Raw genomic sequence first — 16,876 nt, 5'->3', positions numbered from 1 at the left:
AGTTCCTTAGAAAACTAAATATGCATTTAATCATAGGACTCAACAACTGTACTCATGGGCATTTACTCCAAAAAACCTGAAAAAGTCTTAATTCTGAAATGCTTCTGATCTGAAGCATTTCAAATAAGGGAAACTCAAGTTACATGAATCTAAACTCCTTTACTGGATTATAAACTACCTGAAGGCAGAAAGTATGTTTTATACCTCTTAGGAATCATTTGCTTTGCCTACTCAACGTTTTTCTGCCATCCCAAACTACACTCATCTGAAACTGACTTCTTGAAATTCTCCTACCCTAGATCTGCTCTTTGCTCAGTCTCCCCCATCTTGTTTTAATAGCAAGTCCATCCTTCTGATGCTAAATCCTAAGCTGTGACTCTCCTATCCTCCACTGTTCCTTTAACAGTAAGGGAATCTCATAAGGTCTTCACATTACAGAATCCAGTCACTTCTCGCTTGATCCCTGCCACCTTCTCCTTTCTCCTTCCTGCTTTCACTCTTTTCCTTCATTAGTCCACTTCAACACAGGATCCAGAATGACACTTTCAAAAAATGGAAAGCTGGGGCTGGCGCTGTAGCACAGTGGTTTAACACCCTGGCCTGAAGCGCTGGCATCCCATATGGGTCCTGGTTCTAGTCCTGGCTGCTCCATTTCTGATCCAGCTCTTTGCTGTGGCCTGGGAAAGCAGTGGAGGATGGCCCAAGTCCTTGGGCCCCTGCACCCACCCACGTGGGAGACCCGGAAGAAGCTCCTGGCTCCTGGCTTCGGATTGGCGCAGCTCCAGCCGTTGCGGCCTATTGGGGAGTGAACCACCGGATGGAAGACCTCTCTCTTTCTGTGTAACTCTGACTTTCAAATAAATAAATAAAATCTTAAAAAAAAATAGAAATCAGATAGCATACCATTTCACTCTGAACAAAGGCAAACACCACAACCACAGCTCATCAGCTTCTTGTGATCTGGTGTTGCATTTTCTTACTTCTGCTTCTGTTATTCGCCTCCCCGTTCACTGGGCCCAGCAACCCTGCCCCATGGTGTGCTTCTGCCTCAGGGCTTTGCTCCTGCTATTCCTTGTTCCTAACACTTTTCTCTTGGAAAATTCATATGAGTCACTCCCATGCTTCTGTCAGGTCTCTGCTGAAACACTGCTTTCTCACTTAGTAATCCTGGGCTACTACTTTTGAGATATTAAATTAATCATCCCTCCCCAACACTCAACATTCTTCATATGCCTTTGGAATTTTTGAATAGCACTTACTACTATTTAACTTACTACATTTTGTCTATTGTTTGTGAGTTCCCACTAGAATATTCCTTCTGGGGAGGAATTTTTTATTGCTTGGTCTATAAGCTAGAATAGTACCTGGCTCACAGTACATGCCAATAAATAACTGGTAAATGAAAAATGAATGAATGAATTCTGATGATAAAGCTGGAAATCAGAGAAGTAACATTCCCACACAGGAAGTTCATGGTAGAGCTGGGCAGGACACTTAATTTGGATTTTGGAATATTTGCACACATGTAATAGGATTTCTGGAGGATGAGACTCAAGTCTAAACATAAAATTCATTTATGTTTTATATATACTTTATGTAATAGTCTAGAGGTGATTTTATATTATATCTTTAACAATTTTATGCATGAAACAAACTAGAAACATGGAATACAGAGGATTTGGTATTATTTGCAGTTTCAGGCAGCTACTGTGGAATATATCCAGGGATAAGTACTACTATATTTACTATCTGGTTCTTTCAGAAAGGGTAGGCCATGCCTTGTTCTACAATATTCCTCAAAAAATTACATGCCAACTTTAGAAGGAAGCCAAGGTTAATTTTTTTAATCTTTCCCTTGCAAATGCCATCCATCTGCCCTGAGTCTTCAGCTTTTTGAGCATCTCCCAATCCTGGATGCTGCACTTGGTAGAAAGACCATTTCAAACATTAGACTTGGCACCGCTTACCAGTGGGAGTGCTGTCTTTAGGGAGCCCAAGCTCCTGAATGAACTTCTAAAGTCATGCCCCCACTCAGAAATACAATGGGCCTCATCCACTGCAATGAGTGTGATACCTTAAGAAAGAAAACAAACAAATGCAAAAAATAAAATCCAAAAGAAAGAACTTATCTAAGTCAACAGTAACTTCTCCATTTAGCATATGTAAGTATTAGAAAAAGAAGAATTCAATAAACTCAAATCAAAATATTTGGCCAATATAAAATATATTTGGCCAGTATAAAAATTTAAGTATAAATAACATCAGTCAACACCAAAAATCATTATTGATAACAAGGACAGGGAGTTATATGAATAAATGCATAAACATTAAAAAGGGAAAATTTATATGTTAATTCAAACAATACATTCATTACATTTCATCAATGTTCCTCAGAAAAATGGATCCCTTACTATTACTTTATGCTCAAAACTATCACTCATGAACGATCTGTAACAATAGTATCTTTTTAAAAAGAACTGCTCTGTATCTCTTTGGCACACCTTAAATTTCATCGCCAAGATTAGCTATCAGAAGAAACAGAAGGAGTCAGCACATTTCTACTGAGGTTAGGGACCTCGCTCTCCATGACTGTGCACATATCATACCGTGGAGTCCATGGGACAACACCCCACACTTTCCAGTCTAAGATGGGATGTCAAGAACTAAATCTCATTAAATACAAAGCGGGTGAGGAACATAATCTGTTCTCTCTTCCCTAGTAACCTCTCCACTCCAACCTGTCCCATACACATAAACTGAAAGGGGATCAAGAATGTGTAGTAACGCACTTCAGAAAAGTGTTTCATTGAGTACCATCCATTAAACCACCATCACCATCCATTAAAAAGTCTTAAAACATTTCAAAGTAATGATGGCAGTGCTTACACCTCAATTACCACATTAATACTTAAGACAAAAATGTTTTCCTTCACTCAGGCTGATCATACTTGATACTTCTCTGAGAATTAATATTTTTCCACTAGTGCAGAGGTGGGAGTTGGGGGCAGATTAAAAACTCCACATGAGTCTGCATGCACACAGAACCTGGATCCCTCACTCACCATGTGTTCTTCCTTAGGCAAGTTACTTAAGCTTTCCAAGTCTCAGTCCTCCCAAGTATAATGTGGAGAAGAGAATCTAACACAATTTTAACTTATGCTAAACATTAATTTAGATCATTCACATAAAATGCTAAGATAGGGCCTGGCACAAACAAAAAAAGAGTTCAATTAAAAAAAAAACTATTGTTATTATGGCTATTAAATGCCCACTATGATCCAAACACTTTTCTAGGAATAAAAAGATTAATAAAATACAATCCATGGGGCTGGCACTGTGGTGTAGCAGGTAAAACCACCACCTGCAGTGCTGGCAATCCCATATGGGCGCTGGCTCAAGATCCAGCTGCTCCACTTTCAATCCAGCTCTCTGCTATGGCCTGGAAAAGCAGTGGAGAATGGACCAATTCTTTGGGCCCGTGCACCCGCATGGGAGACAGGGAAGAAGCTCCTGGCTCCTGGCTTTGGATCAGTGCAGCTCTGGCCTTCGCAGCCATCTGAGGAGTGAACCAGCCAATGAAAGACCTCTCTCTCTCTCTCTCTGCCTCTGCCTCTCTCTCTCAGTAACTCTGCCTTTCAAACAACTAAATAAATCTTTTAAAAAAATACAATCCACAACTTTGAAGTGTTCACAGTTTTAAAATAGGAGACAGACATGCAAACCAACAATTATAACTCACTGAGATTGGCAGCTACAAAAGAGTCTTAAGAAAGCTTGGGGACCGGCGCCGTGGCTCACTAGGCTAATCCTCTGCCTGCGGCGCCGGTACTCCAGGTTCTAGTCCTGGTTGGGGCACCGAATTGTCCTGGTTTCTCCTCTTCCAGTCCAGCTCTCTGCTGTAGCCTGGGAAGGCAATGGAGGGTGGCCCAAGTGCTTGGGCCCTGCACCCGCATGGTAGACCAGGAGGAAGCACCTGGCTCCTGGCTTCAGATCAGCACAGCGCGCTGGCAGTAGTGGCCATTTTGGGGGGGGTGAACCAACGGAAGGAAGACCTTTCTCTCTGTCTCTCTCTCTTTCACTGTCTAACTCTGCCTGTCAAAAAAAAACCCAAAAAGCTTGGAGTAGGCAGAAAGCAGTCTACTAAGTATGAGCAAAGCTGGCTGATCAGATTCAAAGTCCCCTTGGTTACTGCTCAGTGGCTGGGGAAAAAAGTTTATGTTACTACTGTACTTGTATTGTTTTAGTGACTAAATCATTCTGGTTTTAAATTAAATAGGTCAAGACCAAGACGATGGTCCTCCTTTATTTGAAAACTCCTTATTTTTACAAGTCTTAGTTACAGGTTTTTCAAACTGGCAAATTTTTGCCAACAGTCACTTTAAATGTGCAAGCCCTAGTCTCTCCCTAGGCCCTCTACACCTATTTCATTTTGGCATACTTGTCATTCAAGCCTTATTTCCTCAGGAAAAAGGTTTGGTTGTTAAGGAGTCTCCACATAAAAATATGTTTGCTGTTTCTGTTACAAATCCAGACTACTTAAATAATTTAACATTTACCCAAAATCAATAAATCTGATTAGCTAAATGTCAGACTACTGAACAAATACAATTCTGAGTACATTCATTTTTGCAAGCATTTTACAATTTCTCACAAACAAAAGCCGAAGAAAAATATTTTAAAACTAAGTTTCATTTAATTTAGTTCTTTTTGTTCAACAGAGTCAACTGAAGAGTACATTTTTATCTACAAAGTATACTATGCTAATGAGTGTAGTTAATCCATTACAAAAATAGTTATAGATTCTTGTTGGAAATATAAAATATTTACTTTAACACTTAAGCTAATTATTCATGTAACAGCATCACATGCTAAAATGGAACAAAACATCCTGGGACCACTAAGGACAGATACCATACTTCTGGCAACAAAATCATGAAATTTATATATTGGGTAGTTATGCATAATCAAAAATGCTGAACTATTCACAAGAACATAAGAGGAGACGTATCAGATTCACTTCCCATTGAAGGCAAAAACTTAATATGCCAATAAGGGGGTTTAGTGGCTGATGGACGCGCTCTTTGATAATGCACTTAATCAAACATTCATTTCTGAGGTACTCGGACACTGCAGCAAAGGTTGGAAAGGCTGGAAAGCTGCAGCAAAGCTTGAAAACTCTAGAACAAAACTTTAATTAGTCGCTACCAGTAAGTACGTTTGATTATAGGAAAAACAAGAACAAAAAACATAGGAAGCCCTCAACCTATTGGTTTGAATACATACAACAAATCTACAAGTTTGTTTTCATAATATTGTTAGAAAAATTGTTAAACACTTCCCTAGAGTTATGAGTAAGGAACGATTCAAAGAGATACCGCAGTACTGAAAACTTAACCTATCTGGAATAGTTTTAATACGTAATAATACAAATAGATCATATAATCTGGGAACGTTCAGATTGCTTAGTTCAGTTTAAGGTCTCAACCACTGGCATTTGTAATAGAAGCCATGAGCCGGCACCGTGGCTCACTAGGCTAATCCTCCGCCTTGCAGCACCGGCACACTGGGTTCTAGTCCTGGTCGGGGCACCGGATTCTGTCCCGGTTGCCCCTCTTCCAGGCCAGCTCTCTGCTGTGGCCCGGGAAGGCAGTGGAGGATGGCCCAAGCACTTGGGCCCTGCACCCCATGGGAGACCAGGAGAAGCACCTGGCTCCTGCCATCAGATCAGCATGGTGCGCTGGCCGCGGCGGCCATTGGAGGGTGAACCAACGGCAAAGGAAGACCTTTCTCTCTGTCTCTCTCTCTCTCACTTTCCACTCTGCCTGTCCATTAAAAAAAAAAAAAAAAAAAAGAAGCCATGAACGCAACACTTGGATGGCTGAGAATAACCACGAAGAAGGTCAGCATTGTGGCTCAGTGGGTTAAGCTGCTTCCTGGAATATGGACACCCCATTAGTACCGGTTCAAATCCTACGTGCTTGGACCCTTGGCACCCATGTGGAGGTACAGGCTCCTAGCTTCAGCGTGGCCCAGCCAGGAGTGAGCCAACTGATGAAAGATTTCTCACTGTCTCTCCCTGTTTCTCTGTAACTAGGCCTTTCAGATAAATAAATAAATCTTAAAAACAAAAACCAACAAATCTTAAAAATTTTAAGGGCAAAAGAAGTGGCATCAGCTTTTAACTACTTCTGTTTATATTTTCTAGAACATAAGCTCTGAGATCATATAAGTTTCTTTTTTTAAAGATTTATTTATTTATATGAAAGAGCTACAGAGAGACAGAGGCAGAGAAAAAGAGAGAGACAGACAGAGATGGAACTTCTGTCCACTGGCTCGTTCCCCAAATGGCCACGACAGCCAGAGCTGGGCCGATCTGAAGCCAGGAGCCAGTTCTGGGTCTCCCATGAAGGTGCAGGGGCCCAAGGATTTGGGCCACCTTCTGCTGCTTTCCCAGGCCATAGCAGAGAGCTGGATTGGAAGCAGCCGAGTCTCAAACCAGTGCCATATGGGATGCCAATACTGCAGGCGGCAGCTTTACCTGGTATACTACAGGGCTGGCCCCCTTGTTTCTTTAAGAAAATATTTATTTATTTACTTGAAAGGCAGTTATAGAAGAGACAGAGAGAGAGAAAGGGAGAGAGAAAATGACTGTGATGGCTAGGGTTTGGCCAAGCAAAAGGAGGAGCCAGGAAAACCATCCATTGCTCCCACATGCATGCAGGAGCCCAAGCTCTTTTCTCAGGTGCATTAACAGGGAGTTGAACAGGAAATGGAACAGCTGAGACTCAAACTGGTGCCCAAATGGGATGTCAGCATTGCAGGTGGTGGCTTAACGCATTGCACGACAACACCAGCCCTGAGTGTTTGCTTATTTGTAATCAATTACATTTACTAATAGCCATAAATCAAAGATATGGCTTTCCAACCCTGGCTATACATCAGAATGCCTGTGAAAAGTACAGATGTCAGACCCTACTCCAGGCCTCTTCAATCAGGTTTCAAGGTTGGAGGCTGGTTTCCTAAATTTAACACATCAATTGAATTTAAATTTAGGATGTGAAAAAAGGTAAGTAGTAATTTCATAAAACCCAAGACTCAACATGGATTCAACACTACATTTAAGTGAGGCAGGCATTTAGTTCAGCAGTGAAGTCACTTAGGGATGCCTGCATTCCATATCGAGTGCCGGTTCTGGTCCTAGCTCATCTACTTTTTTTTTTTTTTTGACAGTGAAAGAGAGAGAAACAGAGAGAAAGGTCTTCCTTCCGTTGGGTCACCCCGAAATGGCCGCCACGGCCGGCACTGCGCCGATCCGAAGCCAGGAGCCAGGTGCTTCCTCCTGGTCTCCCATGTGGGTGCAGGGCCCAAGCACTTAGGTCATCCTCCACTGCCCTCCCGGGCCACAGCAGAGAGCTGGACTGGAAGAGGAGCAACCGGGACAGAATCCAGCGCCCCAACCGGGACTAGAACCTGGGGTACCGGTGCCGCAGGCAGAGGATTAGCCTGCACCAGCCCACTCATCTACTTTTGATCCAGCTTCCTGCTAATGTACACCCTGGGAGGCAGCAGGTGATGACTAAAGTATTTGAGTCCCTGCAACTCACACAGAAAAACTGGACTGATTTCTGGGCTCCTGATTTCAGCCTGGCCCAGTCCCATCTGTTGTAGGAATCTGGGGAGTAAACCAGCAGATGGAAGATTTCTTTCCAATAAAATGGAAATGAGTAACTAAAAACTAAAAGAAAATATATTTAAGTGCCTCACTACGTACCAACCACCAAATTAAGGAAATGCAAATAAGAATAGTATGTTTTTCCTTGAAAAGTTTATAGTCTAACAGTGAAAACAGATACATAAACAGGTAATTTTAATACAGGAGCCTAATTTGTATGGCAAAAGGAATTATAGGATACTAAGATAAAAGACAAGATAAACACCAAATTGGAGAGCCAGTGATTTCCTAGAGGAGATAATGTTTGAAATAAACTTTAACAGAAGTGAAATCCACTATCCTTTCTCTTTAAAGGTAACTCAGTAAGTATTTATGAAGATTCTATTTCATCACTTACCAATGCTAGCATCAAGTTGCTGGAGTAGATCCAAGTTACCTGAACAGAATTCTGGAGTCATGTACACAATACAGTATTTGCCTCTGTAAAAACAAACAGGAAATGAAATATACTACAATAAAAAAAAAATCTCAATGAATTACAACTCAATACGTCTGATAAATTTTTAAACAATAAATTATGGCATTTGCAAAAAACTAAATGAAGGCTATATGTGTGTGCATATTTTCAAATATATTAGTTCTTTGATTTATTCAGCACATTGAAAGAAAAAGTGGCAATTCCTATCAGAGAGTACTTAGCAGAGACCCACACATATGTAATAAACTTATTTCTGACAAAAGCTCAAAGGAAATTTAGTGGACAGGAATAATCTTTTCAACAAATAGAGACAGAACAATTGGATATCCTTATAGGAGAAATTACTCACAGACATGGGCATTAGGTGCAGTGGTTCACACATATGTAATAAACTTATTTCTGACAAAAGCTCAAAGGAAATTTAGTGGACAGGAATAATTTTTTCAACAAATAGAGACAGAACAATTGGATATCCTTATAGGAGAAATTACTCACAGACATGGGCATTAGGTGCAGTGGTTAAGATACCTTTAGGACACCCATAGCCCATGTAGAGAGCCTGGGTTCAAGTCCCAGTTCTGTTTCTGATTCCAGCCAGCTTCTTACTAATGCCCATTCTTGGAGGAAACAGATGATGGCTCAAGTAGTTGGGTTCCTGCCACCCACGTGGGAGACCTGAATTGAGTTCCAGGTTGCTAGCTTCAGCCTAGCCCAGCTCTGGCTTTTGGAGCACTTGGGGAATGAACCAGCAGATGAATGCTATCTCTCTCCCTGTTTCTCTCTGTCTCTCAAGTAAAATGACAAATGAATAAACTACAATCAATACCTCATAAAATATACAAAATTTACCAAAAATAGATCATAAAATCTAAATGTAAAAGTTAAAACTATGAAATTTTGGGGAAGAAAATTAAAGGAAAATCTTTGTGACCGTTGAGTCAAGCAAAGATTTCCTAGATTAAATAGCAAGAGCAGACTCGGGGCAGACATGGTCTTGAAAGGAACCCCGTTTCAACCCAGATCTCTCCTTTTCTTGGAAAAAAAAAAAAGCTCTATGATCTAATTTTCCTGAAAAAATAAAAATAAAAAAAAATAAATAGCAAGAGCAAAATCCACAAAACAAAGTGACAAACTGGACTTTATGAAAATGAGAAACTTGTCAAAAGGACGTAAAGCAAATAAAAAGCAAACTCATAACTAGAATAAAATATTACAACACATATATCAAATACAGGATTTATATCCTGGATATGTATGTGACTAAAAACTCACTTAGAGTGGTCAGCATTTAATTAGAGGTTAAGAAACCAGCACCCCACATTGGAGTCACTACTGGGCTCCTGACACCAGCTTCCTCCTAATGTACACTCTGGGAGGAAGTGGTAATAGCTCAAGTAATTGGGTTCCTGCCACCCATGTTTGAGATCTGGATCTAGTTCCTGGCTTTGGCTTGGCCCAGGCACAGCTATATCCAACATCTGGAGAGTCAACCAGAGAATGGGAGCTCTGTCTCTTCTGTCCATCTGTCTCTGTCTGTCTCTCTGTCTGTCTCTCTCTCTCTCCCTTTCCCATTTCTCTGTCTCTCAAACACGTAATTTCTTATTAAAAAATAAATAACAAAACACTTGAATAGATACCAAAGATAGGCAGGTGCCCAAGGAGAATATAAGAAGATATTCAACATGATTAGCCATCAGGGAAAAGCAAATTAAAAACACAATGAGATCTTTCAGCATGGCTGAAATCAAAGACTTCCCACAGCAAGGGATATCAGAGATATAGAGGAACCGTGCCTCTCACACTGGTGGGAACACAAACTGATATGCTACTCTCAGAAAGTCTAATAGTTTCTTAAAAAATTAAACACAGAATTATGATACAACCCAAAAATGCCACTCTTAGCACACACATGAGAGTTCAAGATGCCAGTTGATATGAAAAGTTGTACATAGCTGTTCATAACAGTGTCATTCATAACAGCCAAAAAATGAAAACCCAATGTACAGCACCGCTGAATGGATGAACAAACTGTGGTATCCCTATCCAATGGAATATTATTCAGTCACAGAAATGAAGTACTGATAATGTTGTTCCAAGTAAAAGAAAGCAGACACAAAAGGCCACATGCTGAATCAGCTCATTTATATGAAATATCCAGAATAGACAAATAATAGACAAAATGTGGGCTTGTGGTTGAAAGAGAGTAGAAAAGTGAAGAATAGGGAGCAACTGTTCAATGGGTATGGTAGCTCATTTAGGGGTGGTGAAAATGTTCTGGAACTAGATAGCAGTAATGTTATACAACATTATTAATACACTAAAAGCTACCATTCTTTACTAATGGTTAAAATGATAAATTTTGTGTTACATGAATTTATCTTTATTAGAAAAAAAACACAGGTACGTATAAATCTACCACCTGATCCAGTAATCCTAAACTTTGGAATGTAAAAATAAAATTAAAATATATATCCATAAGAAAACTTATATATGAACACCCACAGCAGCTCTATGCCCCCAAATGGAAACAATTCAAATATCTATCAACAAATAAATGAATAGATTGCAGTATATCCATATAATGGAATCCACTCAACAGTAAAAGAACTATTAATAAATGTGAAAACATGGACAAATCTCAAAATAATTATGCTAAATTATTTAAACCACACCAAGAAAAGAACACAAAAGTAAGGTTGGTTCAACTTATACACAATTTAGAAAATGCCAGCTAATCTACAGTGAGAGAAAGCAGATCAGCATTTACTTGATGACTAGGGTAGGGAAGGCAGAGATGTGGGAAGAGAGGAAATTAAAGAGATCTGAAGAAACAGAGAATGGCAAATATTCATTGTAAAGATTGTGATGATGGTTTCATTGGTACATACATATGGCAAAACTTATTAAATCATACATTTTCATAAGGTAAAATTTATTGTCTGTAAACCCATAAAGGTGGTTGAAGTGTTTAGAAAAAACGGAAACACATCTTCACAAAAAGACTTTTACAGGAATGTTTACAGCATCTTGATTTCATAATACCCAAAATCAAAAGAGTTTAGGCATCTATCAACAAGAAAATGTAAAAACAAACTGCAGTTTATTCATACAATGAAATACCATTTAGACACTGTTTGTAGAAAACATTTGATATATTCAACAACACAGGAATCTCGAGAATATTACGCTGGGGGCCAGTGCTGTGGCGCAGAACATTAAGCCACTGCCTGCAGTGCCAGCATCCTGTAGGGGCACCGATTCAAATCCCGGCTGCTCCTCTTCTGACCCAGCTCCCTGCTAATGTGCCTGGGAAAGCAGAAGAGGATGGCTCAAGTCCCTGGGCCCTTGCCACTCATATGGGAGACCCAGAAGAAATTCCTGGCTCCTGGCTCTGGCCTGACCCAGACCCATTTGAGGAATGAACCCTCAAATGGAAGTTCCCTCTGTCTCTCACCTTCTCTATCTCTGCCTTTCAAATAAATAAATATTAAAAAAGACAATTATGTTGAATGAAACAATTATTTATACAAAATTCTAGAATAGAAGGAATTAAACCACAATAGAAAAAAATTAGAGCAGAGGTTGGTCTCAGGATGGAAGTTAAAAGTACCGACAGGGAAAAGATGTGAAGAAAGTTTCAAGAGTGGCAGTCATACTGCATCACTTCAGGGTTTGGGTTGAATATTTTTAACATTTATCAAAACTCAGTAAATGTGTGTGTGCATTGTGTATATATATTTACAGATTCATGCATATATACGTTCTTTCCCATGTATCTGAGATGAAGTTCTTCTTAGGAATTATGACATGAGAGAACTGGTGAGACAAGAAACCTACAATTGAGTCCCTGCTTAGCCAAAAATTCACTGACTACAGGCAAATAACTTGTATCTGGTCTCCAGTTTCCTCATCTGTAAAATGAGACAAATCAAGAAACTCTCTAAGTTCTCTTTTGAAACAAAAATTATATTTATAATTCTATTAATCCCATGACTACAATGCTAATCTTACAGCACAAGGACTGAGAATAATACTTTACTTTGAAATATTTTAAAATGAATAGTTCTGCAAATGTACTATCAAAAGAAAGTACATTTTTAAGTTATAGATGTTTTTTGTTCATTTTGTGGAAAAAATTCTCTCACATACCATAGCACTTAACCAGAGGATCAGAAATCATACAAATTACTCACAATTTAATATCCTCTAGAACGTTTTTTGACTGTGCTGATCCAAGGAAACAAGCTGGAATGTTGGACATTCTGCAAGAAGAAAAGCAAATATTGGAGCAATGTGCACACCACAATATCAACTTTACTCTAAGATGAGAAGGAGTGATGAAATATAGTAATAAGACTCCTCTTTGCAACTCTCTCTTTTTGTAACTCACTAACTTTATAAATTCTTCAGGGGCCATATTGAAGGCAAGTTTCTAAGGTGGCCTTTCAAAAACAGCACAAGCTGCTCAGACTGAGGTTGAAAAGTTTCTCAAGATAAAATAAAATACTTCCATGTAAACACTTCATACCAAGCTGAAAAGCAAGGGTAAAAGAATATAAAACTATTTTTTAGATTTTTCCATATTAAGAGGAACTAAGTACTCTTGCTTTAAAAAAAACATTGGAGCCACTTGATAGCCTTAATTATAGAAAACTCAAGAAAGAAGTTAAGTCCTGTCATTAAAGTATCATATATTAATAGTAAGGATAAAGCAACACATGCAAATGTGTGTTATTATGAACTAGACATCAACACACATGACAGATCAGATGTGCCAGTCACAGCAGACAAAAGGAGAGCAAGGGTGTGGCAACCAAAACAATACTCACTCCAGCTGCAGCACTTGGTCTTCCATCAGAGAAATAAGAGGACAGATGACAACGCCAATCTTGCCTACGTAAACAGGCGGATACTGGAAACATAAACTCTTTCCGTATCCTTGAAATAGAAACAATACACTCACAGACAGAAAGTAAACCCTGATACTTTACCATCTTAAAGTGCTCGTGTGGCTGAATGGTCAGTGCTAATCTGCTATCTTCCTAAAAGCTAATCGATGCATACATTTGACCCTTTTTTCACTCTGATCATTTTTTTCTATATGCCATTTGTATTTGTATTTTGAGAGTTTAATAAAAGATTGAGCATTTCAAACCCTTTAAGTTCTGTTTTTTTAAAGGATTAGGGTATTTGCTTAAGTACAACTTACCGGTTGCCATGACAACAACATTATCTCGTCTTTCTTCCAATACAGAATGAATCACTTTCCACTGAACTCTTGGAGGTTAAAAAGAAAAAAAAATTTTTGTTTCATTACTAAGAAACTCAGGGAATGAGTTAAAACCTATTTAATCTTTTTACTTCCTCTAATAGAACGGTTTTTAAATTTCTGAGCTTCATATATATGTACATAACCTGGAACTTTAAAATAAAGAACCAGATTTGATTAACCTCCCACTCAAGCTGACTGAACAACAAGGAGTTTATATTTGGCATATGCATTAAATTGTATTACAAAGATCTAAGGTACAAAATAAACTCCAACCTTCATACTATATCTCCAAAAGAATCAATGCTGTAAAATAAATAAGAAAAACGCTCCAGGATTGACTGGGATGTAAATAAGGGAACTCTGTAATTACAGTAATACTCTAAATATATATGCATTAATATTTCATTTATTTGAAAGGCAGCAACAGAAGGAGAAGAAGAAACACAGAGAATTTATTGCCCATCAGCTGGTTCACTCCCCACATGCCTGCAGCAGTCCAGGACTAAGTCAAGCCAAAGCCAGGAGGCAGAAACTCCTGCTCTCCCACATGGGTGGCAGGAACCCAATCACAAGGGTCATCATCTGCTGCCTCCCAAGGATATTAGCAAGAAGCTGGACTGGAAGTGCAGGTGCACCTCAATCCTAGGCTCTCTGATACGGAATGTGGAAAACCCAAACACAATGCCTGCCCCAGTATTCTGTAACTTAATAAGGTTACAGAGGCTTGCATGTACACTTGAGATTTATAAACATACACTTAAGGTTTGTAAATTTCCTTATATGCAAATTTACATCAAAAGAAAAAGGCTGTAAAAACATATTTAATTCTGGTTAAATATGTACATGCTCAAGTACTTAGTGGGAAGTGTAATGATACCCGCAATTGTCCTTGAGAGGCATCTTTAAACTTCCAGGGATTAATGGACAAATAGAAAGATCAATAGAGGAATATGCGATAAAGCAAACATGGTAAAATGTAAATAGTAGAATCCAGGTGGTGAGGACACAGGCATCAGTGAGTATTTTTTTTTCAACATTACATCTTAGAAATTTTTCATAATAAAATGTCAAGGGAAAAATCAGCAAGAGAGGTGGTCTTCTGCTATGCTGACAATGACCTATTCTTTTCTAAGACCTGTTTACATAGGGCATTTAGGTTATGAAAGGTCACTGATCTGGACACCCAAATGCACATTTTCCTAAGTAGGAAGCTGAGGCCAAAAGAAATAAGGAAAGAAGTGCTTCAGTGGATTCTATTTTAAACCTTCAGAATAGGAAGAGTCCAGTCTAGATTTTCAATCTTATTAGCTTTATTCACATTTACTGTTTTCTCAATTCATTTTTATCCATCCTATTTTTATGCTTCTAAGTATGAAACATAAACACATTTTGAGTATGTTGAAATCAGTTACTATAATAGTCTTAAAACTACTGTCCCATGAACACCTATTGCTTCAACATGCTTTGGACATCATGCACAAAATAGGCCCTGAGACACTTATTTAAAATCAAAAATAAGTCAGCTTTAAATTAAAATCCATTTATTAATGTCTTCAAATTAGTTTCTACACAAACTCGTAAGTTACCAGAAAACCAGTTTTCCTCATCAATTAAAATAATTTGTGTTTCTGTGTAATATGTATAACTACAGTGAAGTTGTACAGCTATTGCCTTCTTTCCTATGTGAAGAATACATCATTAAATAATTAATTAAATATGTAAGATAATTAACTGAGATTATACTCACGGTTTGAAACTAAAATGGCCAAAATATGTCTTGAGGCAAATAACTTGCTTTGCATTGGGTTCTGGCAACAAATGATCTTAAAATAAAATAAAATTAGTATTAATGTTCAAATAAAAACATACTAGATTAGCAGAGGGAAAAATTTATTTTATTGGCTTCTTTTAAACACAGTTATAGGTACCACAGGTTCTGTTTTCTGTCCTTTAATTCCAGTGTAATCTGGCCCTCTGGTATCAGTCACGGCTCCACATAAACACCTTGATTCCTATTAAGAGTTAAAATTTGCTTGTGGTGGTCCCAAGACGGCAGAATAGTGACAGAACAGTCCGATTTAGGCTGGCTGAAATTAATATAAAAAAGCAGAGAAAGTACACTCTCAGGGTAAAGCTGCAGGGGAACCTTCGGTGGGAGATCCTGCAAAAGCAGTAGAAATGGCCCAGACCTGTGCAGAAAGTGCAGACAGGCAGCAGCATACTAAGCAACAAAAACAGACCCAGCAGCCTAGATCTGGGAAGAAAGCACCTGCCCAGCAAACCAGTGACCTGCAGCCCACGGTGGGAGCACTGGCACTACTTTTGAAGACAGGCAGGTAGTAGATACTCCAGCTCCTGTGTGTGCATCCAGCAATTATTGTGCTTGCCCTCCAATCAGTTGGTGGGGGCAACCACAGCAATTCTAGGGCAACCATGCATACAGTCTCCACTATACAGGCTGCACTCACCCAGCAACAGGAGGGGAGGCGGAGCATCCCTATGGAAGGGAAGTACCATCCCTGGACTCTCCCATCACCCAGCACAGCTATGAAGCTAGAGGGGCTGTGGCTGGCGGATATTATGTGTGCCTCTGATCCAGAGATCTTACCAGAACGAAGGTGAAATACACACCTTCCATAACAAACAGAAATTGAAAGAATTTGTCACCATGCATCCAGCCTTACAAAAGATGCTAATGGATGTGCTACACAGGGAAACACAGGAAGAAAGCCATCATCCTGAAAGAACATGAAGACAGAAAATCCTCTAATAAAAGCACAAAGGAAATCCAAAATAAACAACAGGAATATTCACGGAAAAATGGCAGGGCCAAGTACTACTTATCAATAGTTACCTTGAATGTAAATGGCCTCAACTCTCCAGTTAAAAAATACGGACTGGCAGAAAGGATTAAAAAACAAGACCCATCTATTTGCTGCTTACAAGAAACGCACCTCACCAACAAAGATACATGTAGACTGAAAGTGAAAGGATAAAGATATTCCATGCTAACAGAAGGGGAAAAAAAAAGCAGGGGTAGCAATCCTATTATCAGACAAAATAGACTTTAACACAAAAACTGTTAAAAGAGACAAAGAAGAACACTATGTAATGATTAAGGGATCAATATAACAGGAAGACATGACTGTAATAAATGTAAATGCACCCAATTACAGGGCACCTGGGTATTTAAAAGTACTATTAATGGATTTGAAGGGAGACAGACTCCAACACCCTACTAACAAGGGACTTCAATACCCTACTTTCATCAGTGAATGGATCAAGCAGACAGGAAACAGAGCTACTGGGCACTAGGGACCAAATGGGCCTAACTAATATCTTCAGAACTTCCACCCCACAGCTGCAGAATACACATTCTTCTCATCAGTGCATGGAAGTTTCTCTAGGATAGATCATATACTAGGCCACAAAGCAAGTCTCAGCAAATTCAAAA

The 16,876-nt window shown here is 39.1% G+C and overlaps 1 protein-coding gene across 8 annotated transcripts in view; it reads right to left on the bottom strand.

Moving 5' to 3' along the window:
- The window catches only part of WRN (WRN RecQ like helicase), a 138,212-nt gene that overhangs the window by 63,188 nt on the left and 58,148 nt on the right, over nucleotides 1–16,876 (bottom strand). For all 8 annotated transcript variants that reach the window (XM_051834121.2, XM_051834127.2, XM_017339061.3 and 5 more), the window contains 6 exons: nucleotides 15,170–15,245; nucleotides 13,360–13,427; nucleotides 12,980–13,088; nucleotides 12,344–12,412; nucleotides 8,070–8,152; nucleotides 1,968–2,074 (listed from right to left, as the gene is read on the bottom strand). In XM_051834121.2, the coding sequence (XP_051690081.2) occupies nucleotides 1,968–2,074; nucleotides 8,070–8,152; nucleotides 12,344–12,412; nucleotides 12,980–13,088; nucleotides 13,360–13,427; nucleotides 15,170–15,245 (512 nt within the window). The remainder of the gene's footprint in view (nucleotides 1–1,967; nucleotides 2,075–8,069; nucleotides 8,153–12,343; nucleotides 12,413–12,979; nucleotides 13,089–13,359; nucleotides 13,428–15,169; nucleotides 15,246–16,876) is intronic.

This window comes from Oryctolagus cuniculus, chromosome 2 (genome assembly GCF_964237555.1).
Source record: "Oryctolagus cuniculus chromosome 2, mOryCun1.1, whole genome shotgun sequence".
NCBI lineage: Eukaryota > Metazoa > Chordata > Mammalia > Lagomorpha > Leporidae > Oryctolagus > Oryctolagus cuniculus.
Note: the sequence above shows the minus strand (reverse complement) of the source record. Positions and strands in the feature narration are given on the sequence as shown.